General features: G+C 27.1%; 1 protein-coding gene across 2 annotated transcripts; it reads left to right on the forward strand.

The window, feature by feature from the left end:
• The first annotated feature begins 580 nt into the window (after positions 1-580).
• Positions 581-16,255, forward strand: LOC111032215. Of its 2 annotated transcripts, none has more exons than XM_022312467.1 (4): positions 581-717; positions 13,510-13,663; positions 14,809-15,145; positions 15,243-16,255. In XM_022312467.1, exons 2-4 carry the CDS (start codon positions 13,575-13,577, stop codon positions 15,462-15,464), a joined length of 648 nt encoding a protein of 215 aa, XP_022168159.1. In that variant the 5' UTR covers positions 581-717; positions 13,510-13,574; the 3' UTR covers positions 15,465-16,255. The 2 variants fall into 2 exon arrangements, with proteins under 2 accessions (XP_022168159.1, XP_022168160.1); XM_022312468.1 differs by lacking the exon at positions 581-717 and adding an exon at positions 5,972-6,131.
• The last annotated feature ends 2,289 nt before the right edge of the window (positions 16,256-18,544 follow it).

Genomic DNA, 18,544 nt, shown 5'->3' on the forward strand with positions numbered 1-18,544 from the left:
TACACGAAAAAAAAAAGGTCACCATTTTATAAAATCCTGTTATGCTCAGTTAACAATTTCAACTAATAATATAAAACGTGCACATTAAGTTCACAAAACTATATATTATATTTCCATGTATTGCTAAACTTTTACCCCCTTCTTGAGAAATGTCTGGGGTCATCTGCCATATTATACTACGACTAGTCACCAGATATACTTTAATCTATATTATGTTGGAGTATAATATTAAGTACTATCGGATAAAAGATTAGGACTAATTACCCCCCCCCCCCGAACTACACCACTGCGTGGGAGCGGGGGGGGGGCCTTTTAATACACGGCGTGACCAGTGCCAACGCGCCGTGCATAAATATGGTTCTGGTAATATTACGATATTATTATTATTATAAAGACGATGCCGGCGGCGCGGCGGCGGTGTTATGACTGTAAATTGTAATATTGTTGTTGTGCTCATGACGTAACGTTTATATACGCTCAGTGCAATGTTATTATGTGCATATCATTATAATAGCCGCCGACGGCACGATGACCCTCCCACCACAATCCATAAGCCGCGGTCGCGTCACACGCTTGCAGCAGCAGACAGCAGTCACTCCGTCCGCGTCGTACTGCTCGCACAGCCGAACGCACACGTCGTATTAATATTATTCACAGCTCGGTTGTTCGTCGTCCATACACTTCTGCACCGTCGGTCGGTCGAAGAAAACCGGAAAGGTAAATATTGTTCGACTCCCGCTCCCCTCCTCCCCACACATCGAGATCATTCCCCCACCCCCCGGCCCGGTACACTTCGCCCGAGGACCCGAATGTCACCCCCACCTCCCTCCAGCCCGTGGCGTTTCAACCCAACGCCACGGGCCGCAGTCGACCGCAAGACCCCGCTCCGACGATGCTGTATGGCAAACAAGCTGGGCATTAAGTTATTTAGGTGTTTGTTCCCATAATTAATTCGACTTTGGCTCGCGGTAGGTAGCTGCCAAACTTTTCAACTAAAAGTTTTTGCCAAATGAGCACGACGTCGATTTATACACTTCCTATTAGACATTCGCTAATCACGAATAATTGCTGGTACTCGACATTCGTTAAGTTTTAATAAATTGCTATCTACTTTGTGAAATAATTTTGTTTTTATGCAGATACTATTATTATAAGTCTCATTAAATATTATATTTTTAGTACTTATCGAATTTAATTTACAGTAAATGCATTAATACGTCATGCACTTTGTAGTCTAATTGAAGCAATGTACGGCTACTCCTTGATGATTTCATATTCATGAGTAACATGAACTCAGAACTTAAACTTATATTAAGTGTATAATATATTTTATGAATTTTTCCAACCTCCCAAACATAAAAGTATAAAATACTAATCGTATAAAATCAAAATGTACATATACTCATCCAATATTTAATTAATTATTAATTCTAACGTTGAATAAACTTTATTCTAGGTACCTATACAAAAAATAAGGTACGCATACTTAACCTTAAAATGTCACGTGGGTACTACTGTACTAGATATAGTAGTGGGGAGATGGTAAACTGCGGAAATTAATTTTAAATATCTGCTATGTACTATATGTCTATATATGTACCTACATACCGATAAAATAACATAAATTATTAAGTAACCTAAATCATAATATGTACCTCTGTGTTATTATGTAAATATAATTATTATATTATAATTATTTTCGTTGTACTCGCATAAGACAAATTTTGCCCTGCATGTTTTATTCCCCGTGTTTCATAATCACTAATCATTTATTCATATTTAAATTTAAATTTAAAATTGAGCTATTAATTGTTTGCCATTCGACTAAACGTTGTTGTAAATCCCATGTTGAATAATAAACTTTTTAAATTACTTCTACCGACTTCTTAACTCTAATAAGTAGGACAAGTAGGTATTAAATAGTATTATCACAAGTAAAAGACCGATATTTAATATGTTTAGTTAAGACTTAAAAATACATTTGGATTTACCTTACCAACTTCCTACACATCATAAGTCATAACATAATTAATAATTAAACGATGATTTAGGTACCTATATAATCTATGTTATCGTATCGATATGTGTATATACAGTATACACTATATACAGTATAAAGAAAGTATATAAAATAAATTTCTCCAGTTTGTATAATGTATCTTATCGGTTTTATCGTAGATTGTGTTAAATTTTTTTTCCACTATTTACCTGTATGTAAACTCTAATATACCTATCGTGTTTTCGTATGCAATTTAAGTATATACCAATATATATTGTGTAGTATTACACACAACATATTATTAATTCATAAATAATTTGTCAGATATATCCAATGATTATCAATTGCCTATATCACTGTGTATATAGGTGTATAATATAACGTAATAATATACTTCAAACGTTTCAAGTACCCACGAATAATAAAATAACAAAAGAACTAAGATCTTTGCTTTTCGTTTAAACATAGAATTTTGTCCAGATTTGAACTTAAAAATTAATATAATATCCAAAAAAAATGTGTTCATTTATTTTTTGATTACAGTATGAAACTATACATGAACTACTCTTGATACTCATGAGAAACGTTCTTTTAAATTTTTAGTTATTAGCTGTACACATTTAAAAATGTATATATTTTTTACAATAAAATATAATTTTCAAATTTTAGTGATTTTGACTAATTTTGTCAACATTTGAACTTCAAACTCTGGTAAAACAAATTCTTACAAAGGTTATTAATTTTGTTCTATTTTATAACATCTTATAAAGAACGTTGTATTACATTTTAAAACTATTTGTATTTGACCCAGTGAAAAATTATTTTATTGCATCAAATAACAAATAATATTGGTACCTATGGAGTTGTGACTTATGGCAAAAACTTTCTAGTCCTACAAAATATTATTTTTAGAATTATTACATGGAAAAACGAATGAAGCGCTTAGCACATTAAATGTTTAACCTTCTTTTATTCATAAACAAAAATGTTTTAAAATACCGGGACACCCGTCTTAATATGTAGGTAGCGTAAGACAGCTGGCTAAGTCGAAGGAAACTTAAAGAATCCCAAGACCGCCAGAAGTTGTCCTAATTGTGGTAAAAGTTTAAATAAATATATTATTCAGCTTAAAACATTATAAAATATAAATATATAGTTTCTCATACAAATAATTTACATATTTTCGTGATTTTGACGTTGTTTTCTGTTAGAAGAAATATTTATTTTCGAGATTTCCAAGATTTTGAAGAATATTTCTTAAAAACTCTAACTTTTGACACTTGTAATCAAATATTGTGACTATGTAATTTTCAATTTTGTTAAATTAGTCTATAAGAACATTTTATAAGGAACCTTGTATTGAATTTTCAAATCGTAGGTATGATTATTAACAAATATTTAAAAATTTTTAACTACAAGATAATTAACCAATGTCCCCAATTGTTGAGAATCATGTCAGTTTTAGTTTGAAACGCTTATAAAAGAATGCACTGATTTTGTATTTTTTATATTTTTTAATTGGTATATAAACAATATGAGTGGAAATTTATACAAAATATACAAGCTTTTTGACCAAGCAATATTTTTTTTTCATTGATATTTTAATATTAATAGTGAAAATACAAAAAAAAATGGTAATATTGAACTTGTTTGAAAAATTAATGTGACTTCAAGTTGAACTTTTTTTTGCTAAAGGAAAAAAACTTTGAAGGAATGTTGTATTTTATTTTAAATCTTAGATATAAAAAGAAAAAATTATGAATTGCTAACTCAATATATTTTGCGAATCTTAATGATTTTGAAGAATTTCGTAACAATTTACTTTAAATGTTCATAATAAATTATTATAAATTTAAGCTCCTCTATTTTATTTTTTATTTCACTAATATTAAGGCATAAGGAACCTTGTATTAAATTTTGACATTTTTTACCAAAAGAAACATCTTTAATAATAATTTTAAAAACATTTAATTTCTCAATCTTATAAATAGCTCAAACATAGTCAAAATATTTTTAAAACTTTATCATGCGTTTTAAAAGCCCATATAAATATTTTTCAAACACGATAGTATCTACAGTTTTACATTTTTGAGCTATACTTTATAAAAAAAACAAATTTGATTTTATTTAAAACTAGTTTTTCATAAACATTTTTACTTACGTTTTATGTTTTTTCTTGATTGTTTTTGTTTGTTTTACCCTACACTTGAAAAACTAAACTAAAGTAGAAAATTGAATCATTTTTATTGCCCCAAAAGGTGATGACAATCGGAAAAATAACATACATCACTCAGCTCAGAATTTAAAATGTGTGCTGTCATTCAATACAGTAAGAACTTAGAAAACTTAAAACAATAATAGTGAACGGAAAAACAATTTTTTCAAAAATGTTGTAAATTCAAGGCTTTCAGATTTCGTAAAAGAAATGTTTTCAAAAACTTAATACTTTCTAAGATAATGAATGACTACTGATACAATAATTACTCTGTGTACAGCAAGTAGGTATAACTACCTCATAGAGTTTAGTAACTACATTTTATGCGACCCCTCTCCTAGTTGTTCAATCATATTTTAGTTTGAAATATTAACTATACATTTCTGTGCTGCTGATACGATTTCAGCTCTCCCCCCAAAAAAATGTCCCCAGTGGCACCTAGACCTATTTAGATTATGATAGTAAGACAGAAAGTATATTATAGTCCATTTTGTCCCGGTTATAATCAAAAACTAAATATTATTTCTCAACGAATTTCAATTTTCTTTTGATGTTATTTATTTGTTCTATGGCACCTTAACTTTCAAAGCTTTAATAACTCTATATCCGCATTGGTATAAAGTTTAAGACATTATATAAGAAACTCTTTTAAGTTTCAGATACCTACTTGAAACACATTGTTCATATTGTGCACCTATGGTTCAATAATATTACGAATATAGACATGACAGTAGTATTTATAAATATATGTCTCTCACATGTGCAGGAGACCATTAAAATCAATACGTATAAGTTCACTGCACAGATTACAATACTCATATTATACCATATGGACATACGGTGTTATAAGTACAATGATGCCAAATTCTTTTAAGATTTCAACATTGTCTTATTATGAAAATGTAACAAATAATATTTCATGGATTATAAAAACACTTTTAAGAACAAGACCTATATATTTGAAATATTACTTTTTAAATTGATGACAAAAATAATTTAGAGATACTTAGTCTTAGGTATTTCATTTTATCCATTTGCATTTTAATATGTTAGGCACAATAAGACACATACATAGAAATGTGTAATTGTATTTATAATAGAGAAACATCTTTTATTATTAACCAAATATGGAAAGTAAATAATAGTTTTCACGTTCAATTTTTTTACAGGGTGATTCACCAAACATAATTAACCCCATTTTTTCCTTTTTCTTTTCCAAATTTTTCAAATCCCGTTTTTTTGATTTTTTTAAATATACTCAAAGACAATTTTTTTAAATTCTTGACTTTTTTTTACTACTTAAAGAGTCTACTGTGGCGATACAAACTTCTGTTTTTCAAACTAGAACCCCCATTTTTAGTATGATCATTTTAGTGAATAATGTTGAAAATGTTGATGTACCTAATTCAAAATTCGAATGGGTAGTTACTAGTTACTTAGTTATTATAAGGTACTAAGGATCATAGTTCTTTAAAATTGTTTTACAAAAACATAAAATAGACATAATATTGAAATTCGTATTTATTATACTTGGGCCACATTTAAAAATTATTAATGTTGATAGATTAATATTAATGATTAACATTTTCAAATCACTTTAGCCCCCTGGGTCTTATAAGCCCTTACCATTGACTTTTTATTTTTAGAACACAATGTTAAATAACTCCAAGACTACTCTTGTGAATTTTTATCCTGATACTTCAAAATTTTCAAAAAAATTATTCACAATTCAAAAGTGAGGTTATCATTTTTAAAACATAAGTTTGTATCTCGACAGGACACTTCTTAAGCGGTACAAAAGTCTCATGAACTTGAAAATATGGTCTTCAGTATTTTTAAAATTAAAAAAATCAGATTTTAAATAACTGCATTATTGATGAAAAAAGGGGTGAACATGCTTAATGGACCACTCTGTATGTAAGTAAAAAATTAAATTTGAGTGCATTAAATTTACAAAATAATTCTTTACAAAACTCATAGGTCATAATATGTATTACATTTTTTAAAACAAGTGTTCATGTAATTTAAACCCAAAGTTTTTATTTTATAACAAAATAAGAAAGATAGACACTAACCAGGTTACTAAACAGTTAAAATTAAGTCAAAACGTCAATTTTATTATATTAAGTGTAAATTGCTTGACTAAAATTAACTTATTGGAAATAAAATAAATAATTTATTATTAATTATTAACAATTGGTAATCACAAAAATTATGTTAGACAGTGTTTTAGATTATAGAAGTTGTATTCATTTCGAAGATTGACATTATTCGAAAATTGTATACATACAACTGTTGTACCTAAAGTCTTTATAAAAATGAATAACATCGTAATATTATAGAATAATAAAATAACAATTTATGAACATTAAATATTAGTTAAAATTACTATAATTCCTGACTGTAACAATTGTTATTTTTTTTAGTGATGTAAAATTTAAACTAAATACGATACATCATATAAATACCGTATAAACATTAAACATTACCAATACCTGTATAGTTTTGAGTTGGTAAAAAATAAAAAAAAATATAAAGTGTATAAATATATTAAAAATATAATATAATATATTTTTATATATAAAGTGCCTTTATATATAAAAATAAAATTATGTATTTACCTACTTTCAATTGAACTAAGTTTACCAAAAATTAAATCAACTTTCAACTATTAACTTTTTCTTATTAGCAATAGTGTATTACTATTAACTTAACTTAACTAAGGTCGAAAAAATCATTAACTCATTTCCAAACTCTAACACCTATACATTTTTAAATTTAACTTCAGGAAAAACCTTAATCTAAGACTATTATCTTATATCACTTATAGATTAATATATCTAATAAAGTAATAACACTAAATAACAATATAACAATATGATTTATCCGTGGTTAAACGTTTTAAAATAAACGTTGTTAAAATTATGTTTCCCTCGGAAATTCAACTCACAATGAATGCGTTTGGTTCTCAAAACCAAAACCCTCGTGAAATCAATACTTGTGAAGTGGGGAATAGTAAATGATTTTGGTAAAGTCGTGATTGGACTGTTGCAGTGGTCTCTGGACCTGTTTTAAAACAAATTCTATTTAGATAGTAACTATTATTTATTAAATTGACTGATTTATGGGGGTAGGTATACATTAAATACAATTAATTATCATTATAGTGAGGAAGGTATATTAGACAGGAAAACTTTTTAAATATCACGAAAATCTGTTATTTTTATCTTAATACGGGTGCTCAACTTTTCTTTTATCCAGTCTTTTTATACGTGATATTATATATATATATATATATATATAAACGTTAAGTGGACTTTCTAATCGCTATCTACTTATTCTGAACCCTCCAGCATCACGAATTCGTGTACCGGGGACGATATCGTGGGACAATGGTTGAGTAAAAGGGGAGTAAGAGCAGGTGACCCATAATATTATATAGGACGTGGCCAAGTACCGGGCGCAGACAACCACGACTGGCAACCCGCATATATATATAGCCATTCTGTTAGACTATCGATCGTTTATTTAACATATATATATATAATAATAATAATAATAATACCGTTAAACACGTCGTCTTGTCCGACAACGGTCACACGCGCGAGAGAACAGCTACATAGTTAGTGTACACGCACCGACCACGGACGTGACTCCAAAACCACCGGCTATTGTTTACACATCCTAGTCGGCACAGTATGTGTATACAAGGTGATTCTTTTATCTCTGAACAGTAATATTCTTGGTAAATTCAAGTGTATTTGAAAATATTTTAGTATAATTTATACTCAATAAATTGGTAGTGTAAAAATTTAAATTTTTAACGTTATTATTTTCCGAGTTAGTAAAAAAGTGCTTTCAAAAACATGTAAGTAAATTTACCAGGAAAATAACAGTTTTTTGTTAAGAGAATCACTCTGTAGAATGTAGATATATAATAGGTATAATAATACATGTATACTGTATACTGTATAGTATAATATTATACGACTATGATGGGTGTTTCCCTTTTTCGCCATACCAGATAACCGCGGTCGATTCACTTTTCTACCAGTATGAAACTGAACGGTTCACTTTTCCTCCAGTGAACATTTATAAAATAAAATATAAAATTACGTAATAGCATGTAGGGACCTATTATAACATAGCTTTTGAATTAAACTTTCTGTAATATTTTGTATAATAGAACCAAATACCAATATTATATACTATTTAATGAAATAATTATTGATACCTAAAAATTATAATGTTGGTTTTTCTTTTATGTTTATAATCTTTAAGTAATCCTATCACCTTGTCCTTACCATGTTCTTAGTAGCAAAAAATATTTAAGCATTGTCAAAAAATGTTTACACTTTCTCGTGTTTTTTGTGTGACTCACACGCCTAAAACTAAACCACGACCACTCAAAATTTGATATAATATTGCTTTCAGATTTCAGGTCCCTCGTTTAAAAATATGTCTAAATATAATGCAAGGACGCTCTATTAAATATAATTTTCCATTAGGCCACCAAAAAGATCAGCCAGTATTTGACTTTTAAACGTAGGTAGGTATAGCTGAATATTAAAGCAACACAGTTCAAAACAATTTTTTTCAAAAATATAGACTTCATGAAGAAAAACTGCTAAACATCGCTCTGATTCACGAAACACCAATTTTACATACAATTAAATGTGCCTTATAATTCAAAATATTTTTGAATATTAGAAATGTTAAGCTTATACATATGATTTATATACTTTTGTAAAAATACAATTGCTTTTTAAAAACATAAATTGCGAATTCAAAATATTAAAATTGTATTTGCATTATTTTAATTTCTGTATTTTCAATTAACTCTTATTCATAATTATTTTTTTATTAAGTCATTGTTATATTGCTTTTAATTGTTATTTATAACTATTAACTAGACATAGGATCTTGCTTCTTTATGACTTTTGCAATTTTGTTTGTCTTTTGATCCCATACATTACAATATTGCTATCTCAACTAAAAACTAGTTTCATGGTATCTAGATTCAGAATATTCTAATTTAATTTTGTACTTTTTTTTTTTGCATTTTTAACTTTAAATTCATTTTTTTTTTTTTAAACATATATTAATATAATAATATAATATATTTTCTTTTTAAATAAAAAACTAGTTTTATCAAAAAAAATATATTTAAATGAATTTATTTTAAATCATATTCATTAATACTCTTATTGCAACTAACATAGTAACACCCTGGTATAAAATAGTATAAATCATACAAGTTTATCAAATCTATTTTAATAAAACCATAAAATGATGTTCTTTTAAATTATATTTTAAAGTAATATTAATTTATATTTAAATGAGGTTCAGCATCTTAAAGAAAAAGTAATTTATAAGACATCATACTGGTGGAAAAGGGAAATGTCGATTTTGTAATCACCTCAATAAGAGGTAACGTCCCCACTTCGCTTTATTCAGTATTACCTAACAATAACAATATTAAACATTTTACAATGAAAAGTGATTTCGTAAGACGCTAAGACTTGCTTTCTGGATATTATTAACTAGATAGATTTTTGTTGTGATTTTTAAGTTTATTTTATTTTAGGCTTTAGCAAAATGTATAGGTATATTTAATAGTTGATTCGATTGTTGAGATGTATAATATTATCTATATATTAGAGTTTATCAAAAATAAAAATAATACTCGACACATTCTATAAATCAATATATGTTTGGCTTGAATTAGAGAGCTGCTACATATCATATTACTTCTAAATCAATAATAAATTATCATCATCTGGAAATGATTAAAACTAGCGGAGTCGTTAGGAAACAGTTTAAAACACAATTCCATTCAAAAACTCATTAAAGAGCAAATCGAAAATCGAATCTCTACAATAAGCACCAACTATACAAAATCGATTTCCGAAATCAACTGATAAAATATATATAGGGACAGTTGAAACTTCCAAGTACCTATACTATATTATTCCCGAGAGAGCGTTCACAGTGGCCAGAGTTCTAAAGTTTATAGACTACCTAGTTTTTTATTTAGATACTATTATTCTATAATTGATAAGGTATTTATTCATGGAAAATAGACATTTAGGGAATTTTATGCTAACCAACGGCATATTGGCTCAGATTCTGGTGCGGCTGTTAAAAGAAGTGGAAACTAACATTATATTTATCGACTTATAAACCTCATTATTACCATGAAAAATTAAACATTATAATACTTAATAAGTACTAAATTTTATTTTTATTTATTAAACATGGAAATCGTATATTTCAATTGAACATTCCCAGAAATAAAAATTTAATAGGAAAAATAAATACATAATTAAGAAGTACTTATACTTATATTTTAAGTAGGTATTTAAAATGTGTATTAATTTTATACTCTCCGATTGATATCTATTATAATTTTAATGATATATTATACTTATATACCTAATGATAATAGTATTGTAATGAAAACAAAAATGGAAATTTTTAGGCAAAACTGAATTTTCAAAAAAATCGATTTACTTTAGTGGAACTCAAAAACCAATAACCTTAGATACATGAAATTTTTACCAAACATTTATATTAACATTTTCCATGTACACCGTAAAATTTTCGAAATATTTTGACTCTTGTACATTGTATAACATTAAGACATTTTTCAAATTTTGTAAATTTTTTTAAAATTATAATTAGAAAATAATTTTTCGCTCAGTAAAAAGCTTGAAAATTTAATGAAATGGTCCACATAAGCCGCTTTAATAGCAGTTCAAATATTAAAGATACATAATAATCACGACTATTTTTCACGACTATGCATTTATTTATGCTCTAAAAAAATCACTGAATATACCCTTAAAATATGCTCAATCACTTAAATATCCCTTTAAAACCGAAACATTTGGATTACCCTGTATATCAGAAAAATATTTTAGATGTAGTTGGTAAAATTATTAATTTATGTTGTAAAATCTAAGAAATATACATAAAATATGTACCTACACTATATAAAAATTAAATAAATATATACAATTTATGAAAATCGATATTTATATCTTCAAGCTAAGGCTTAGCAGCTTTTGGCTTACTGCTTGTTAAAAAAAAAAAACTAAAATCAACTGTATTTTTATGTTTCTATAATTTATTTAATAAATACTAATTATTACCCAAATTAATAGTTGTACAACATTGAATGATTAATATTAATAAAAGCATATCGGTGGTTCATAATTTCAACAATAAATGTCCAGCAGACGAGGAAATCACAACTCACACTAATTTCTTTGAATATTCTTTTAGGTTACCTACATTAAATTTTTTTTACCAATTTAAAGAAAAATTAAATTTATATTTAAACATGTATATGCAGAATATTATGCTCTTAAAATGAGAAAATAACAAAATATGCACTAATACGTGAAAAATAGTGAATATGCATAATATGAAAAAAAAATTACTGTAGACTCAAGGTATTTTGAAACATATTTCTATATCACTAAGCTATTTTTTGAATGTATATTAGAAGACATGCAAACTCCTATAAGTCTCTATAGTGACTACGTTCGAGCTTCGATGTTGTTCATTGGCCTGCGCCTTCATTTTCAATCCACCACTACGTATTTATTTTCATTAGTATAGTGTGTTAAAAAATTCTTAAAATTATATCCACTTGACTTCATTTTTTTATGTTAATGTTGAATTGCCCTCACATAAATGTTACTCTTTGCAAGGAACACCACTTTTCCTCTCAAATTGGAGAACCCATCCCCCAAGATCTACAGACTTTAATTAAAACTACAACATTGCAGAATTACAGTCAATGTATATCACTTACGTTTTCAATTTTAGAAAAACAAATTTTACCATCAATTTGTACTTGTTTTTTGACAATTTTTAAAATGTGTATGGCAAATCTTAGAAATCTACTAAACAAATTAAAGTCAAGGGCATCACGTAAAAATTGATGGTAAAATTTGTTTTAAAAAAAAACAGGTACCGGTGTGACGTACGTAGACTGATCTATAATGTTGTAGCTCGGGTTGAATGGATGGTGTCTACAGTTCTAGGGAGGGTTCGGGCTTTGACGGTACAGGTCGCAGGTGTTACTTACGTGTGCTATGTCTATCGTGCATCACGCGTACTTGCACGTGCTTGTACTATAAGTTGGGAATCGTGTGCTATCGGGCACGTGTTTCAGACGACCGAGTTCGGGTAACCTGTATATTCACCACTCATCCCCTCCCCCTCCTTAACATCGGCACAATGAATTTCAATTCGGAGCGCTCCCGGGACTCTAGCTGCAGGTTTATCAAGTGGAAGAAATAACAACAACCACTCGCACAACGTCTCCGACGTGAGAATCTCTTTCATAGTTCTGATGAATTGACGAATAACATACAATAAATATTGATTATTATAAATATTTACATACGAGCTTGTTTAGGGAAAGTCACATCCACGAAAATGAGTGGAGATGTCAAGAAAATACCTGGGAAGTCGCTCTACATTTATAGTTAATAGGTGTCGAGTTTACCTCATCAAAATATCCTGATAGGTCACTATTAAGCATTAGGGATGGACGATTTCCGGGAACAAGTAGGAATTCGTGAAAATTTTACAAAAAAGATTAACGAATTAAAATCCTACTCATCATAGGGTTGAATAATGGTGCATCGTATATTACATTTGAATATTCAGGTGGTTTAATATTTTGTAAATAGATTACTGGATTGGAGAATTGTATATAGAGATTGGTGGAGGTTGTTTGAAAAATGTGAGACAATTTTAACGAGTGATGAGATTTAGATAAGATAACTAATTTAACTAAATAAATAGGTACCCAGATTATTTATTTATTTAAACGTCCAAAGCCCAATACAGTTTAAATCGAAACATTATAACAAAATTATAAAATTATAACATAAATACAAAAATATAAGAGATTAGTGATTACCTACATTAATTTTATCCACTTTACGAAAAAATCGGAAAATGTTTCATATTATTCTATAGTAAAACAATATGTACGATTTCAATAAGTAAATGAGACATATTTAATATATTATATTTATGAATATGTAATAATATTAAATATGGGTAGTGTTGTTGTACAATCATATTACATGATTATAAAATAATTAATCTTTAATAAAATTAAGAAGTGCAGGTCAAATTATATATTATAGTTCATAGATTAATATTTTAAATTAAATAAATATTATGATCTCCTTAATCAGCTACAACTATAAATTTAAAATTATTTTTATATCTATTTAATTATTTTTAATTATTATTAATTTGGTTTCAGGATTACTTTTAGAGTTATTCGATTCACAAAAGAAATCAATCTATTGATTATTTGATACATGTAATATGTCTATGAAATTGAAGGTGTTAATTTTGTTTTCGATTGGTGCAGTACAAGTTACTCGTTCGGCAATTATGGCACAAGATCCTACGGTGTAAGTGTATATCAATAAATAATGAATGTAATTATAAAACTACTACACAGTGGCTGTAAGTGCGGGTTAAAACGTGCCCTATATTATGTCACAGGCACTACTATGCGGCAATTATACCGTATTGATTGTAAATAATAATTTATAAATAATTACAATAGTATTATTTAATCAAAAGTTAAACGCCATACCATGAATACTTGAATATTCTAATGTAAAAGCTTAAATGTACATTTATAATAGCAATAGGAACGTAATATTAATATTTCTATCCGCGTGGTATTTTATACAGCTGTGATGTTATGTTTTCCATCACTCTGAAATAAAATTCTACTAAGTGCACAAAAAAATTGCACTGTAACCAATTTTTGTTATGATTAAATATTTAGGGCTATGCTTTTTTTAATCATTTAAAATTCAAATTTTGACAAAATGTATTAAATTGAAAATGTACTCATTATTTTATTGTTAAAAATGTATAAAACTATAAAATAAAAGATTGACAATTTTTAACAAGGTTCCTCGTAAGTAATTCATTCTGTGACCAAAATCTAAAAAATACACAAACAAAGTTTTTTATGGTTATTTAAGTAAAAATTTGGATCAAATTACATATTAAAAATAAAAATAACGGTTTTAGTTATTTTGTTATGATTTAAAAATATTATTAAGTTAAAAAAATATTAGTTTTTGACAAAATTAACCTAAAAACATAGTTCAAAAACATCCACAGCACACAAAATAATGATACCTCATTTGAGTTTTTCTACATAGTGGTTATGGTTTTAAAGAAAAATTGCTAATTATAATATTTTAAGTAAACAATATTTCAAAGACAATCTCATATTTGTTTTTTTGATACAGTCCATAATAAAATTGTTACAGTTATATTTGAAAAATAGTAAAATAAATAATGTATTAAAGATATCTTAAAATTCGTAAAGAAATACTTTAAATATTCAAAAATGGATATGAGATATATAATATGTATTTCCTATAATACACTAATAATTACTTATTCATCCATTACAGTCATTTTAACTATTACTTTTAACATTTACTATTTACTTACTTAGCTAAACCATTTCGTACAAAAATCAACAGTTTGATAGTTTCATTTAATTATTATTTTTTTTTTTAATATTTAGATCAAGTTTGTTGTTATTTGATTTTCAAAATGCGACCAATTTAAATAACTGGACAGAACAATCTGACACTGTGAGATCAGCAGGAATGTCAAAAGCAACATTCGATTTATACAAAACTCAAACTAAACAGTCTGCAATCTTATTCACATTGCTAAATCCACTACCAAACGGTGCATGTTTCAGTGGCGTCCGTACATTAACACAATTGAACCTTGATGGATATGAATATATATCATTTGTATGCAAAACCACGGGAAATGCCACTACATATAAGATTATTCTAAGGCACAATAATTTGAATGACGAGCCAAACCCAACTTTTGAACAAAAATTTAAGGTATAATAAATTATATACAAATGTAGATAACTTAATAATATATTTATTTCACAACTATTCTTAATTATATATATCTTATTTACAATGATTTTAACAGGTGAACCCCGATTCAGATACCACAGTAAAACTGCCAATTTCACAATTCAACCCCTATTATAGGGGTAAAATAATAATAGATGGGCCTACACTAAATGTGAAAAATATTACTAACTTTGGTATTCAAGTAGCTGGAGGTGTTTATGAAAATTTTAAACAGTCAGGCTTATCGTCATTAGTGGTGGATCAAATATGGGCAGAGCCCTACGGAGATGCAAACTGAACCATTTTATGTCATCAACTATACAATACGAATATCTGTCAACCATTATATTCATTAGACATTATCTAAATTCTAAATAATTATCTACAAGTGTACGATTACAACATATTGTAAATGCTACTTACTCAAGCTTAAGTCAACTACTTAATTAAAATAACTAAATCTATCGTCATAAATACCAAATTAATTTCTTACAACAAAATATTGTAATGTAATTAATAACCTATTCATAATATATAATATTGTATCGTTATTTATTTTCTACCTTCATACATTTTGTTTTGTAACGTGAGAGGTATGGAGCTGACATTACATTATTTTGTTAAAGTTGTTAGTTTTATAAAAATGATTTATTAATTTTATATTAATTTTTATCTCGGTCCATATTATATCTACATAGTAGTTACCGTCGCCATCAAACTCGACGACCAACGATCGAATAATTAATGATAATAATTATATTGAAATGTATTTTTATATTAGGTAGTTTAACATAATGTATACGAATAACTTTTACAGTATTTAACTTGCAATACTTCTGTATATTTATAATACAAACCAAAAAGTTTAATATTTGTTTTATGTTATACATAGTAATATTTTATGTAGCACATATTGTTTACATAATATGTATACATATTGTATAGACAACAAGAAAAGTACTATAATTTGTAAATATAATTAAATATTGTTAATTATTTTATAGATAATCTTTGAGTTTTAATTGTGACAGCAACTCAATAGATGACGTATATGTACCTAGACAAAAATAAATAATTTATATACAACTATGTGCAACTTATATTTTTATATTTTTCTATGTGTATTACATAAAGTATTAAATATATGGCATATACTATATATGATTCAAAATCAATAAGATAACCCAAGAGATTTTAAATTTTTATAATAGCATTTTTTATATCCAACTTTAAAAACGTGAAATCTACTTTCTCTGTTACAGCTAATCTCAAATTTAGCTGATTTTTGCTTTTTTTTATGTTTGTTATTGTCATGACAGAGCTTATATGAAAGGCGATTTTAGGAAAATAAACCGGAAAAAAAGGAAATCTGGATTGTCAAATAAGAAATAGTGTCGCCATCTGTCCAGGAAAAAAAATTAAATGATAAGTTCCATAAGACTTTTTAAGTTTTGAACACTTTACAACGAGTATTAAATAACGAAATGAACACAGTGTATATACAACTATATAGAGTTGGCAATTTTAACAGACCACAAATCCTTGGCACGGGCCACGCCGGGTGGGGTAGCTATAGTATCGTATAATTTTCAAAATATTTATCGACAATTTAAAATGTTTGATGAATATTTTAATTTTAGTATTTTTTTTACAAATGTTGATAAACATAGAAAATGTTAAACATCTCAAAAACAGTCAAAATATTTTGAAAATGATACCTTCTATGGAAAATTATATAATAATAAATATTTAGTAAAAATTTCAAGTATAAGTTATTCATTTTTGAAGAACTATAAAATATAAAATATAATTTGAGGAGAAGTACATGGTAAGACAAAGGATGAATATCCAATATCATAAAAATTTGAACTTCAAACTCCCATAAAAAATATTTATGGAATTACCCAATTATTATAATATTTCAAATAATAACTTTAAAGCTAAACCCATTATAATCATTATATCAAACTACCGTCGACTGATGTAAACGAGTTTGTAGTTAAACAGCTTAAGAAGAATCTAAATATTTTAAATAATTCATTGCACCTTTTAAGTAAAAATATAATATACATAGGTAGACACGTAGTTACGTAGTTATAGTGCGATTTGTAGCAACTTTCTAGTTTCGACAAAACATTATTTCTAAAATATTATTACACCCACTGAAAAAAATATGAAGCACTTTGCATGAAATGTTTAATGAAATTTAAAAGAAATATATTATTTAATTTAAAAGTTTATCTACCAAATAACTTATACATTTTCGTGATTTTGAAGAAATTATTATTTTACTATTTCTATTTTTACGTTGGTTTTTGTTAGTTTTTCCCAACTGTTTTGAAAAATACTGGGAATCCTTTACCTTTGATTCTTCATAGTACCAACTGGGTCTTTGAACTATTATGAAATGTTACCATATTTTTTAAAAATATTATGTTTCAGAACCTATAAGTAATAACTAACTAATTATTAAGAACCTTGTATTTAATGTACAAGCATTAGCTATAAAATTGTTCGTGAATTTTCTAGATGTTCAGTAATTTTTTTTATTGGTATATGAACAACTTTTGTCAACTTGTATTCAATTTTTAAGCTTTTTGACTTAACTAAACATAACAAACAACAAAAGGATAAAAAGTTTCAAATGTATTTACTTGTTTTGAGCTTTTTATTTTAGACATTTGACATTTTCGTTACTTTCTGTAAACGTCGATATAATTGTTTATGAAAAGTAACTAAGAAAAGAAGAATTAACTAAGAAATAAGTACTTATGAAAATTAAGTGTAAGAATCTTCATCGGTTTTATTATAGCTATTTAAAAATACTAAAGATACATATAAGCAAGATAATTTTATAAGTATTCCAGAAGTTCACATTTTGACGAAATTCGATATTTAAACGACCAACAACGATTTAAGTTATTTTGTTGTAATTCAAAAATATTCATTGTTGAGATTTGACTCTTTTATGTATAATATTATATTTTATATACACAACAACGACATTTTCAAACAAAATAGATTAATTGTATACTATCTGATATCTTTATTAACACAATGTACCTAACATAATAGAGTTAATTCCTAAAATAATTAATAGAAATATTTTTTTTGATAATGGACTGACACTTGACCATCTCCGTGTTAAACGTTTTTCGTATGAAATAATTGATTATTAAATTCAAACATAGGTACGCACGCATTACAGAGTGTATTACAGAGCGACCTACTCAACGACGAGGTAAGTACTCGACTCCTACTATACGTCTATACAGCATACACATTATACACACACGTATAGGAAATTGCCTACATTTGACTCCTTAAAAGTTCAAGTCAGTCCGTACACCAAATAACAAAATATCCCAATTTCGTGTT

This window comes from Myzus persicae, unplaced genomic scaffold (genome assembly GCF_001856785.1).
Source record: "Myzus persicae strain clone G006 unplaced genomic scaffold, MPER_G0061.0, whole genome shotgun sequence".
Classification (NCBI taxonomy): Eukaryota; Metazoa; Arthropoda; class Insecta; order Hemiptera; family Aphididae; genus Myzus; species Myzus persicae.